General features: G+C 48.6%; 1 protein-coding gene across 1 annotated transcript in view; it reads right to left on the bottom strand.

Annotated features, from left to right (window-relative positions):
- LOC119384790 (transformation/transcription domain-associated protein-like) overlaps window positions 1–13,209 on the bottom strand; it is a 946,434-nt gene that overhangs the window by 717,250 nt on the left and 215,975 nt on the right. The window contains 2 exon segments of the mRNA XM_049413130.1: window positions 1,136–1,227; window positions 12,638–12,842. Of these exon segments, the coding sequence (XP_049269087.1) occupies window positions 1,136–1,227; window positions 12,638–12,842 (297 nt within the window).

Below are 13,209 nucleotides of genomic sequence, written 5' to 3'. Positions count from 1 at the left end.
CAGCCGAGATAACCCTTGAGGGCTTCGCCGACGCTGACAAAGACCTCGAGCTATGTGCGGAGTTGACCTATGACGAAATCATTCATCAAGTTACGGAGGATTCCGATGACTCCGACACCGAGAACGAAGAGCCAGCTCCTACACAGCCAACGAACACGGAGTTGACGCGAGCACTGATGACACTGTCATTGGTGTACAGCGGCAACATGACGTTGACTGAAATTGAGGCAGACATAATCGCGGGCAAGCGGACCGTGCAAAAGAAAATAAGCGACTTCTTTGCGCCCAAGTGCTGACCTATGAGGTAGTGCCGGCCACGTCGTATTTTTTTTTATAAACGGCTCTTTTCAGAGCCACCTAAACAATGCATTGGCTATGGGAATCTTGTACTCCGGCTGTGACCCTCTCCGTCAGCGAAAAATACCTACCAAAAATGTGTGTTTTCACGTGCATTCGTTTTTCCGGACTGCCCGATTTTCCGGACGTTTTCGCGGTCCCTTGAGGGTCCGGGAAATCGGACGTCGACTGTAAATCTGACGTCACTTGTCCGCCCGGAGACTCGGCTGTCGTCACTTACTCGCCCGATGCGCTCGAGAGTTGCGCCCAACCATACCTTCCAATACAGAACAGTCCAGCATTCATCGACGTCTAACGCAACTTTTTTTGTCTACGTGTATTGTTTACTCACTGGTAGCACCGTGTTCAAGTTCATCATGCACCAACTGGCCCAAGAGCTAGTGCTTATGCACAAACCAACCATCTCCAACTCTACAGAAAGCAATTACGGAGCACTCCAAGATGAGTTGTTCCAATGCAAGCATCGAACATGCACAAAAGCACATCAAAAAGCAGGGTTCAGTTCTGCACAAATGCATTAAGAGGCATAAGTTCTCTTACTGTTCAATTTTCCCAACTACAAGCAGATAAAGCTTGCAGGTTCTCAAGCCACAACTTAGCATCATCTGTCTGATATAAATAAGTGTGATTCTGTTGCCACAATGAGAGGCAGGCTAGCTTGAAAGGTCAAGTTCTATTTATTGCACATAGGCTTGGAGGAAGTGACTGAACAAATGTTTTCCTACAGAAAAGCCATCCTTGCACTTTTGGCACAAAAATATGCTGGGCAGCTCCTTACCTCTTCTGCATGAGTACAGGCAGCTGACACTTGGCTATGGTCTTGAACTTGAGCACAAACACCTCCAGCATTCGTATCAGTAGCTCACGCCCCTGCAAGATGCAGCATTGTCCAGTAAATAAACCCATTCCATCTGCAACACTTTCCAAGCATGTTGAATCACAAGGGAAGGATAAGGACAGCTTTAATAGTTTTAGTTGATTAGCCTAGCGTGTGCTCACGACTCATATCACCAATAAGCAGCAAACTTGCTGTAGTATGTGGTATGTAAACGGTAACTCAGTCACTAGACAGTGATGCTTAATTTCTGTAGCCTTTGGAGGATTAACATTTCTCATTCCATTTAACTATACAGTTGTCAAACTCATGTCAGGGTGAAGATAGCACTTATTGCATCATTAAAAAAAAAAAGAACACTCAACATAGTTTTTTTCTGCAGGGATAAAAATACACTGTTACAGTCGTGCGTAGTGTGCACCTGGGTGCAGTGGGTCAGGAACAATAGAAGTGAAAGGAGGAAGCCGTTCCTTGGAACAGCGACAGCCTTGGTGCGAACTCAGGGCCGCTGAGGTTTACGCTGCACCTCAATGAACACCTTTTGTGCTCCTTGTAGAGTAGTGGAGGTGCTGGGTACACAATGTACCATGGAGCCACAACCGTTTGAAACGCACTGGAGCCGCTGTCTTGCTGGTCTTTCCCCAATAACTTTCACCATGTTCCAGAACGAAGGACAAGACCCAGCGCCAGTTGCAACCCCGCATAAGTCAACAACACACATGGAACCATGCCCGTTCACAGGAAGAGCAGGAGATGTGAATAAGTGGCTCACACATTATAACAGGGTGAGCTAGTACAACCATTGGAACTCCATCTCCAAGCTCGAAAATGTTGCTTTGTTTCTGACAGAAACCATCCTGATGTGGTACGAGAATCATAAAGAGTTTTAGGGGCGAAGCTCCTTAAGGCGGCACCCGTTCGTCCCTCGTAGTCGTAGTCGTAGTAGTCGTAGTGCGTAACCAGTCTTACGCTTTGACCTCCAAGGTGGTGCCGGTGGGAGATTTTTCCTGTGCGTTGTTGAACAATAAAAAATTCGCAGCGTGCGCGTTAACTAAAAGCTGAATTCTTCTGTCTCTCATTCCCCATTAGCAGCCATTGGCATGTTCCAGTAGGAAACGTTAGTAGAAGTGTAAGTGCTAGCTAAAAGCAGACTTCTGTCTCTCATTCCCATTAGCAGCCATTGTTTACCTCCAAGGTAGTGCCTGGTGAGATTTCTCCTGTGCGTGATTAAACAATAAAAATTTTGTTCAAAACGCTGTTGATTGATGAAATAAACCAACGAAACACGCCAGATGTTTTGTAAAAGCAAAACGAAAGAACGCCAGATGTTTCTAAAGCAAAACGAAAAGACGCCAGCTGCTTAACGAAAGACGCCAGATGTTTTCTAAAGCAATGGTTTTCTAAACAATGAAAATTCACAGCGTACATGTAAAATTAAAGTGAGCTGCAAGTCGTCATAACTCATCGAACCTTTAGTATAAACGCGCCCGATCTCACGTCGGTGATGATGTACTGGGCAGAATTCACGGAAGATTCACGGTTTACCGATGAACCTCCGCAGCTTTGCCCAGTCATCATCATTCACTCCGTGGATATGCTGTGATTGTTTAACTACGTGGGAGCTCTTTGTAGAATAAATGTTTCAGCCACTCTGACACCAAGAAGAATTGCGTGGAGAGGACACACTACACAAAGAGCTGGAGAGACTTGCACCACTTATAGAGAGAAAGTCTTGAAGTTGTGCAAGATTATAAACCCACAGAGAACTGCCAAATCCGATGGAGACTGTGCTCGCGGATCGCAGTGAAGCGCTAGTGGCGTCATCAGCACGAGCTGAATACGCAGCGAAGCTGTGGGAGAAGCTAGCGGAAGCTTTACACAAAGCACGCAGTAATCTCGGCACTGCTAGGGCACAACGGAAGGCGCAGTACGACCGCTCGCATCAGAACATACACTACGAAGTGGGCGATCTAGTGCTGCGACGCCATCATGTTCTTAGCGACGCTAGCAAACAGTTTGCAGCCTTGCTGGCACCGAAATGGTCCGGGCCATACCGAGTGCGAGAGAAGGTTTCCTCGCTTGCTTATCGGCTCGCGAACATGAAAGGCAAACCGAGCGGCGGACCGGTGCACGTATGTGACTTGAAACGCTACGTGTCACGGGAGGAGCATGGGGACGACAATCAGACCCCCTCCAAGCCGCAGGCAGCGGGTGAGAACGCTCGCGAAGACCGCAACGAGGCCGGTGGTGGCTACTTCGGAGGCAGCGGCGACGCCAGTGGGGGCACCGGCGACACCCATGGCAGAGGGCCGACCGCAGGAAGGCGCGGACCTGGACCGATCCGTCCTAGCCTTCCTCGATGAGGAATAACAAAATATTACCTCATGGTGCCGTCTCTGTCGTCCGAGGGCTTTCTTAAGGGGAGGAGGATGTGGGAGAGCACGCGCGCCCATTTACTTTCCTTAACGCTGACGCGATCACGAACTGACGGCGGGAGCCAAGGAGCTACTAGGAAAGGAGCACCGTCGCCCCTTTCCGGGCAACTTCTTCCCGCCGCTCCTCGCGCCAATCCTCGCGTCCCTGCTCACGGGAAAGGGAACTTGCCCCTGCGAGGGAAACAACCCTCGCGGTGGTGAGGGAGACGGGAGGTGGACAAAACTGCCGACCAGGCAGAGAGAAGCTCTCTCTTGCTCTGCTGACCTGCAAGGTACCACATCACCGCCCCAAGACCCGCCAGCCGACCATCGACCGAAGGCGTAAGCGTTACCCTTTGTTTTCTACTAGAGCGGACTATCCCTCTACGCGACATTTGCGCGTTATTGCTAGAGTAGCAATAAAGTGTTGTTTGTTGTTCTAGCCTGTTGCCTTATTCGCCCGAACCCGTCGTAGCTGTGATGACTCGCGCTACGGGAAGGGGACGTTGACACGTGCACGGTACGACTATTTGCGGCTGGAACCGGAGCTAGGCTTCTGCACCAGCCGTACGTAGAGCAGACCCCTTCAAAGCATGGCATGGCGTAAGTTCGCTTCGGCGCGAGCCGCCGCCACTAGCGATATTCCAAAAGGGCGCCCATTTTTGGTAACATTAGTCAGTTTGTTTTCTGGCGAGTATTTGAGAAGCATTACGACGAGCACACGTGTCCAGGTAACGACCTAGCTTTAACGAACGTGGGCCGATTGTTCACGGCACCCAGGTTACCGCGCAAAAAAAAAAAAAAAAAAGATGCGGCTGTCATAACGCTACCCCAGTTATCGTCAGAAAATTGACAAGTCGAGAAAGAACGTGCTCTCGACGAAACGTTAGAGACGCGTACCTGCGCCAAAGCACACGTGTCATGCGGCCCTTTCTGTCATGTACAGTCGAACCTCGTTAATACGTACCCGCTTTAAGCGTACTAACGGTTAAAACATAGTTGCGACGAATCCCCGACCAAGTCTCATACAGCCTAATGCATTCGCTGACCGCTTAAGCCGTAGTGCTTCGTCCTACGCCTACCGGTTAGTGCGTACCCTGCGTACCGCGATAACTTTTTGTGGCATAAAATTTTGCTGCGCCGCTGAACTTCCACGCCATAATGTGCCGCCAAAGGTTTTCCGTCTTTTCGAGAAGTGCGTACACTGGTCGATCAATGATCCCGACTTCCGCGCAATTGCAGCGACGCCTTTGCGGATAAGCATCGGGAAAGAACGAAGGTGAGGCGGCGGCCACCGACGAACGCGCCAGCATGACTTATCGCCAGCAACCTTATCACAAGGATATCTGTTCGGGCAGGCGTGCGGCGCAGCACTACTTTAACCCTTTGAGGGTCAAATTTTTTCGCAAAATCCAGTCCAAAAACATGTAATTTTTTTATTGCTGAAATAAATTCTTCAGACGATTCTATTTAAGAAAAAAATTGTCTAAAATTTTTTTTCGTGACCGTAAAGTGACAAAAAAATCAGTTTTGTTGCTACATACATATGGTTTATTCGTAGTAAAATCAAGCAGAATCCTAAAAAAAAAGAAGCTTCACAGTTTTTTATGAATAAAAATTATGCATTGTATTAAACATAGCTTACAAACATACAAAAATAAGCGTACCAGACTACGTTTCCGGTTAAAAACGCTCGTGCTCAAACACTAAAAACTTTTCAGCGTGTGATAGTCTTTGAAGCATGGCTCCCCGCGCACGCGTTTCAGATGTCGCTCCTTGATCGTCATCGGAGTCTGAACTCGTCAAAACTCCTCGTCTGACGAACTGAAATACAATGAATCAGATTCTGATCGGCAATTGGGGAATAGTCCGCATCGGAAGAATCGCTGCTTGACTCACCGGCAGCAGCGCAACCGACGCGCACTTCCATAGCGTGAGCGAACTGCGTTAGTGAGCGCACGGAAGAAAACTCTATGGTTCTGCGCCCGTCCGGAAAGCAAAATGAGTGAAAAAGCTACAGTAATACTTCGTCTTATCACCAACAAGACGTAGTTAGTTTTTCCGAGAACCCAAAACAGGAAACGCAATCACGGCGGCGTCGTTTGTGTAATTTAGCGCCGCGCGGAAACAGATGTAATCGCGCGCCGGGGTGCAATAAATGAGAGAGTAACAAGCGGTCACCCTTTGAGAGATTAGAAACCAAACAGCCATCCGCTCTGCGGGCGCAAGAAGCGAAAACCACCCGAAGGACGAAACCGAAACGAGCCGGACCGCGTGCGCGCGTTCTGATGCGAGACTACAAGCCGCCGCGCCTCTTTGGAAAGAAAACAAAAAAAGACGGAGAGACATTGGCGCATTAAAAAAATTACACGAATTCCCGAAGCGTGGCAGCACATTCCAAGCAAGAGAAAAGGGAGAAGGCGCGCGTTTGAAACCAAACCGCGCCGCGGGCGCTCTCGGTTGCGCAAGCGATAGCCGGCGCGCGGCGCGCCATTTTGCGAAGCATAAAAAAAGCAACAACGGAGAGACATCGGCGCATGAAAAAAATTCCACGTATTCCCGAAGCGTGGCAGCACATGCCAAGCAAGAGAAATCATCGAAAAAGGCGCGCACTTTAAACCAGCTGCACCGCGAACGCGCTCGGATGGGCAAGCGATAGGCGGCGCGCCGTTTTGGGAGGCAAAAAAAAAATACAACGGAGAGACATCGGCGCATGAAAAAAATTCCACATATTCCCGAAGTGTTGAAGCACAGGCCAAACAAGAGAAATGATCGAAAAAGGCGCGCGTTTTAAAAATAAACGCTATGCCGTACATGTACGACGAAAACCCTTTGGTACCAGGAGGCTTCTGCCGTACATGTACGGCGAAAACCCTGAAGGGGTTAAGCCTACTGCACGGCTTTAATAGGCGACAACCTGCACGGGCTGGGCCGCCGATCGCTGCCATGTCGTTGTGCGGGGCCGTGTTCAAGCGCGCGCTGCTTTGTAAAAATGAAAGCAGCTCGCTGTTGCGGAGTTGAGCGTTGCTGGTCGCGGGCGACGCGAAACCTCTTTGTATTGACGCTATCACGCTAAACGCAAGCGTACGGCACAGCAAGCGTAGCGCTGTTGTAACCATACTGCACGCTTTTATTGGGCGACCACCCAAACGCGCTTCCGTCCACTGTCAGGACCGCTAGAACGTCGCGAGCGTCGCGAAGTGCGCATCGCTTGCAGGAAGTTCGTCATCGCCGCATCTGTGCACGGTCTGGAGCGAAGTGGGTACGAAGAACACTCCCACGACAAATGCGCGCGTGCGGTACAGCAAGCGGTCCGACAGCGACGGCGTGAGCCGAGAAGGCGACGCGCTGCACGCAACTAGCCAGGAAACGATCGGCTCCACGCAGCCGTACAGTGTTTCACTGGAACTGTGTCAGTTTTCGTTTAGGAGCAGATCGCGGTACAGACGCACGCACATATATCGTGGAAAGCCGACACTGTCCGTTGTGTCGCTATGTCGGTCACTGCGTATACCGGAACCTGTAATAGCTCCGAAAGGCTCCTTGGCGTCGCCACCGCGTGCTATCGGACGGTCGTGCGAGAGTACCAGAATCTTTTCTCCACTTCGGCAAAGAGAAAGAAAAGGCTTTACAATGGATACTTTAGGCAATATTTGCTGTGGCACTGTATTTATTTCTTTGCTGGCGGCGATGGCGTACGCGAGGAGATGCAAATTTTTACTTGGTGGTTAATGCGTACTACCGTTTAGTGCGTAGTTATGCGGCGTTCCTGGCAGGTACGCATTAACGAGGTTCCACTGTAGATTGGAAAGTGCTAATTCGATAATCTCGAAATTGCACGCACTAAGATGGAACATTTTCTAGCTGCAGACATTGTAAATCATGTGCTGTAGCATAGAAATCAGATAGGTTGATGTTATGAGAGAACAACTCTTGGCCGAACATGTTGTGTATTAATCGTCAGCCTTGACATCGGTTCTGTTTGGTGCAGATAATAAAGTGTACCAGCACGCAAGCACAATCACAAGCTGGTGTGATGACTTGAAAAAGTGGCCATAAGTGAAGACACCACATATAATATACGATTTGCGGAAGAAGAAGGCGTGCGAAGTAAGAGAAGCGAAGTCATTTAATTAAAAGCATTGTGCACTTCGCATGCCTCGGCTGCCAGTCTTTTACGTTTTTTTTTCCGCCGCAACCAAACACAGCGCAGTGGTAACTGGTCAACCTGTTCTCGTTCGAGATTTCGATTTGCGGCAGCACAATTGCTTCAGCGCGTCGAAAAATGGAAACACGCTGACCTCTCACGCACCACGCAATGCAAAGCTCGGGAATCCGCACACACCAGCGGCAGCGGTCGGGCAGCGGACATGTGGTGGAGAGAGGGAGAGGGGCGAAAATACACCGGTTCGAGGCTACGCTTCTCTCCGTGAAAACGGTCTATAGAGACCATGACGATGTCCTACAAACGTTCAATATTGTCATCCCTCACGAACAAGCAACAGAGCAAAATAGAGTTAATCCTGCCCCTCCATACAACAAATTCCTCGATATTTTATGAAGTTTTTCTTTTCCCCACCATTACTCCATAGAAGCACATGCACTTGCGACCTCTATGTAACAAAGTGTGAGGGGGAGACACCCTCGATATAATGAATTTTCACCACCGACAGCCAAGAGATTTTGCCCCGAATTCTGTAGTTTTGGCACGAGCAGGAGTCGCATGCATCTTGTGCAGCTGCCCCTCCGACGACAGCGCGAAGCGAGGGCATCGCACATGGCACGCTCAAAGCCCCGTCGACTGCAAGGCGAGCGCTCGTTTGTGCATGCGGGTGTGCGTGAGGCGGGCAGGCGAGTCCTGCACTCTTCAAGCCAGCTTACTTGCCGCCGCAGGCATGTGTGCAAGCGTCTCCCCGTCCCTTCAAACCTCACAAACCACAATTAGAACAATGATACACTTAAAACAGTATGATTAACGACCTTCCTTGGCTTCATTATCGGCTGCTTTTCATTAAGGTTGTGTCAAACAGAGAAACAAGCCCTCAAAATCCCCCTTCTTCATTCAAGAAATTCACATAGTACGTTTGAAATATAAATCTCAAGGGGGGACACTTGCAAGGAGGGTAAGGACTCCCCCCCCGCCGTGATTTACGCACTGGTACGGCATATGGTTTCAGTTTTTTTTCCACCTGGTGTCTTGCAGTATTATTTACTTGAACTCGTCTAACGCATTGAAGATATCACGCGGAATGCTTCAACGAAGAAACTTTGATCGACTTCAAGCACAGCAGTGCAGCAAAACACGGCAAGGTGTGGCAAAAGCATAGTCCCAAATGGTCTTTTCCTTGTGAGCTTTTAGTGTTTAAACCAGCCCGGTGAGGTAAACAAATGCAGCTGTATCGGGGTCCCGAGCTATTTATTGTGAGAAATACAGGGCGTGACCCTACAATGATTACTATGCGCAAATCTACAGCATAAAGAACACTGAAACAATAATAGCGTTGCTGAGATGATGCTCATGCATGTGCACGAACAAAAGCACGTTGACCAGGCAAAAAGCGGCTTGAAGTTATAAACACTGCAAAATAATTTACTCTGCACAGCTGGGTGTTTTATGTGGGCACAGATTTCTTGCGCCTGATTTTGTGTAGCCATACCTTCTTTAGGCAGATATTTTTGTCACCGCAAGAAACGAAAAAAAGAAGCTTTTTCTGTCCTCCACGTGGTGAGGCAGCCGAAGCCCTGCATACAAGCACGTCATGCTCCAAGCATTCAATTCAAACACAAAATTCCTGCGTCTACTCAAGCATCAGGTACATAGGCACTTCCAGTATGCAGCAACAATGCAAGGCGTGCGCGAAGTACTCCATGCTTACTAAAATGGTTCAACTTCCCGCTTGAAAACACAGACATCCGCACCTAACACAAGCACAGCGCTGCTGCCGCTGGACCCTTAGGGCAGGACGCGAAGGTGGAACGGTCACATGTTGCCAACCGGCTCGATCAAAACCTTTTGGTACTTTTAAAAGCTAGAGGAGCTTTAGTTCAACCAACTTCTGGAAAACAACCGCTAGCAGCAGTGAAATGGGGCACGCCGGCTACCATACGCTGCCGTGCTGACATAGCGCGAGCGGTTGGCGAATGAAGGAATTATACCCAGCCGAAAACAGACGAACACAGGAGACAGGAAAGCGGCTTTCCTGTCTCCTTCACCGTTTCCTGTGTTTGTCTGTTTTTAGTTGTTCCTTGATGCAATGCACCAACTAGCCCAACAACGAGTTCTACTAGGTTGGCGAATACGAAACCGTGGAGAGCCGTCAAAGGAAAAGAGAGTGAAGATGAAAAAAAAGGAAAATGTGACGTGGACGCGGCTTTTGTTTTGTTTCTAATTTACTTCTTAACGTGCTCACCGACATGGGAGACATTAACGCCATGTGATTGCAACCGGCCAATACGGGGCATTCCTCCCTTCTAGTCTTTTAGCGGTCTGCCTATCTGCTCCTGTGCTGCCATTTTCGGCCATGCCGAAAAGAAAGGGACCCAGGAGTGTGTTTACTCGACAGTGTACACCAGACTCACCATGCTAGAGAATAAAAGGAGAGACTGTTTTCTGCGTACCGTGCGAGGCAAAGGACAATTGCACGGCTATTTTCAACTGTTGGCGTCTTTGTGGCATCATAAACAATGACATTTTTATTTTTTGCTTTCCTGTCGTAGAAACAAGTCGTGCACGTTGTTGTTTTGAAGTTATCTGCCTTTATGTAAAAATTTATTGTGCCTCTGTTTATGATGTTGGAGGCCTAAAAAGTGTTTGCCTGCCTATTTTTGGTGCCTAACACGTTGTTTTGCCTGCCTATTTTTGGCGCCTAAAATCTGACCTCTAGTAATTAGTACAATCAGTCAAGTAAGACTATTGTCCCAAATAAACTTGTACTTGCACCAATAATTACTTTTCTCTGTCTCAATCCAAGACAATTAGAACCTATTTCATTGAACTTAATAATGTAATCTCACAGTATGGTATTATCACAAAACTTTGATTACCCGATATGGGAGGCTTTAAATCGTTTGACGGAGTAGCACTTTTGAACTACAAATACATAGCCTGTCTATTCCCATGATCATTCGAAATAACAGTGGTAATGTAAATATGGATCTCTAGCGCCCTCAGTCTTCTTTTCCTCCAAAAAGTGCAAAAACGGCGTGTTGGCGCATAGTCGGTGCAATCGTAAGATTTTTACCAAAATCAGGGTGTCTAATTCCCCAAGTTTTCCAGGTTTTCCCTGAGTGCTTGTGGTGGTCCGCTCTATGCACGGCTGGTGCAGAAGCCTAGCTCCGGTCCCAGCCGCAAATAGTCGTACCGTGTCAACGTCCCCTTCCCGTAGCGTGCGTCATCGCAGCTACGACAGGTTCGGGCGAATAAGGCAACAGGCTAGAACAACAAACAACACTTTATTGCTACGCTAGCAATAACGCGTAAATGTCGCGTAGAGGGATAGTCCGCTCTCATAGAAAATAAAGGGTAACGCTTACACCTTCGGTCGATGATCGGCTGGCGGGTCTCGGGGCAGTGAGGTGTTACCTCGCAGGTCAGCAGGGCACGAGAGACCGTCTGCTCATCTGCCCGGTTGTTTTATTCACCTCCCGTGTCCCTCCCCACCGCGAGGGTTGTTTTTCTCGCAGGGCGAGTTCCCTTTCCCGCGAGCCGAGATGTGAGGATTGGCGCGAAGAGTGGCGGGAAAGAAGGGGTTGTCCGGAAAGAGCGACGGTGCTCCTCTCCTAGTGGTCCCTCGGCTCCCGCCGTCAGTTCGCGATCACGCCTGCCTTAATGAAAGGAAATGGGCGCACGTGCTCTCCCACATGCTTTTGCTAAAATTGCCTGAGTGAAACAGACCTTTGTTTTATGTCCAGATGAGTAGACACCATGTCGCTCGATGATGACACTCTCTATAGTCAGATACAACTTAGGAAGTCAGGAGACAACCAAAGCGCAGAGGCCAATCGCCTCCACGACTAAAGAAATAGTCCCGCTCATGACGTCAGTCCCAAGTGCGCAACCATTGGTGCAGGCTTGTGTTCATCCGTCTTTGAGGAGGAAATGCCGCTGACTTCTAAAGTTGTATCCAACTAAAGTACGCACGTTAAAAAATAAAAACGACTTAATCCCATTTGAATAGTACAGAGTACAGTTAAATATCAATATAGTGAGGTTGGTAAGAGCGGCACTTTACTTCATTATATCGAAACTTTGTTCAACTGAAATTCAGCCATTCATACAAGGCATAGTTACCGAAGGATTCATTTTACACTGAAAATGCCACAAGAATGCTCGACCCTCTGACGACCCTCTCACGTGATGACTGATCTCGCTGCAGTAGAAGTACAAATAGCGGTGGCTATTTGTACTTTTTTTTTTCTTCTCCCGCACCGTCTCTGGTTTTCCGAGCCCATGTTCCCCAGCACTCCGCTTACATAACCTGATGCGTCATCGCCTCCGCAACGGAGGGGAAAAAAAAAAAGAGTTCTCTGCCCGCGTCCTTCTCCTCCCGCGCCATCTCAGGTTTTTGCGGTAGGGCGTCCGCTCTTCGCGCTGCGTCATCTGCTAGCTTACAGCTCCGACTGCCATGACCGATACACTGAAATCTAAGAATCCTCGCATTTCGGAATATAAGTTCGTAGTACTGATGTGTTAAGATGACACGGGAATTAAATAACGATCGTTATTCTGAAATGTTCGTTATTCTGAAGTTCGCAGTAGTAAAATATTTTTACATTGAAACTATAAGCAGTCAGCACGGCATTTCTTAAAAGTTCGTTAATCTGAAAAGCGCAATGACTTATGTGATGCTCCCACATTAATATGCAAGAGCACCTAGCACAGAGGTTAGACACACCTGGGCACCACAAGTAATTCCTACGAAAGCTACCAAATCCCAGAGAGTAACGTTTACAGGAATCTCTATGGCAGTGCAGGCACAACAGGGGAGGAAAAGCCACATGCTGGGAACAAGGTGAAGATGAAAGTGCGCACGTTTCCATTCTCCTGATCCGATCGGGTACGGATGCATTCGACCAGGTTCAGGAGCAGCTTGCAGGACATGGTCTGGATGGAGGCTGGCAGGGACTCGTCGTGGACGTTTCGCGAGAACACAGCCACTGCAGATGACAGATTGTTCAGCGGCAGGTGCTGCCTGACGTGGTGCACCAGATCAGCCAGGGTACTGTATGCCAGGGGCCTGCACATAACCCGGGCCAGGTACATTTACACACTCATCCCATCGGCTCTTTCACAGTAACAGAAAACTGACTGTCACAGTAAGAAGACGTTTGGGAAGTCACAAAAGTTTCAAGAATGAGAATGGCAAGGCCACATACAACTTGTAGGTATTAAGGTGCGGCATAAGCTTCTTTGTACCTATAATTTTCTCAGCTGCGACAAAGCAGAGCCCAAGCTGTCAACAGCTTGGGCTATACCAGGTTGACACTTCTCAATTCCCCGAGTAAAACAGAACTTGGTTTTATGTCAAAACAGGCCGACACCATGTCACCCAAAGATGTCACACCCTAGTATGCATGTTAAAAAATAAAAATGACTTAATCTCA

This window comes from Rhipicephalus sanguineus, chromosome 3 (assembly GCF_013339695.2).
Source record: "Rhipicephalus sanguineus isolate Rsan-2018 chromosome 3, BIME_Rsan_1.4, whole genome shotgun sequence".
NCBI classification, from domain to species: domain Eukaryota; kingdom Metazoa; phylum Arthropoda; class Arachnida; order Ixodida; family Ixodidae; genus Rhipicephalus; species Rhipicephalus sanguineus.
This window is presented reverse-complemented; position numbering and strand designations above follow the sequence as displayed.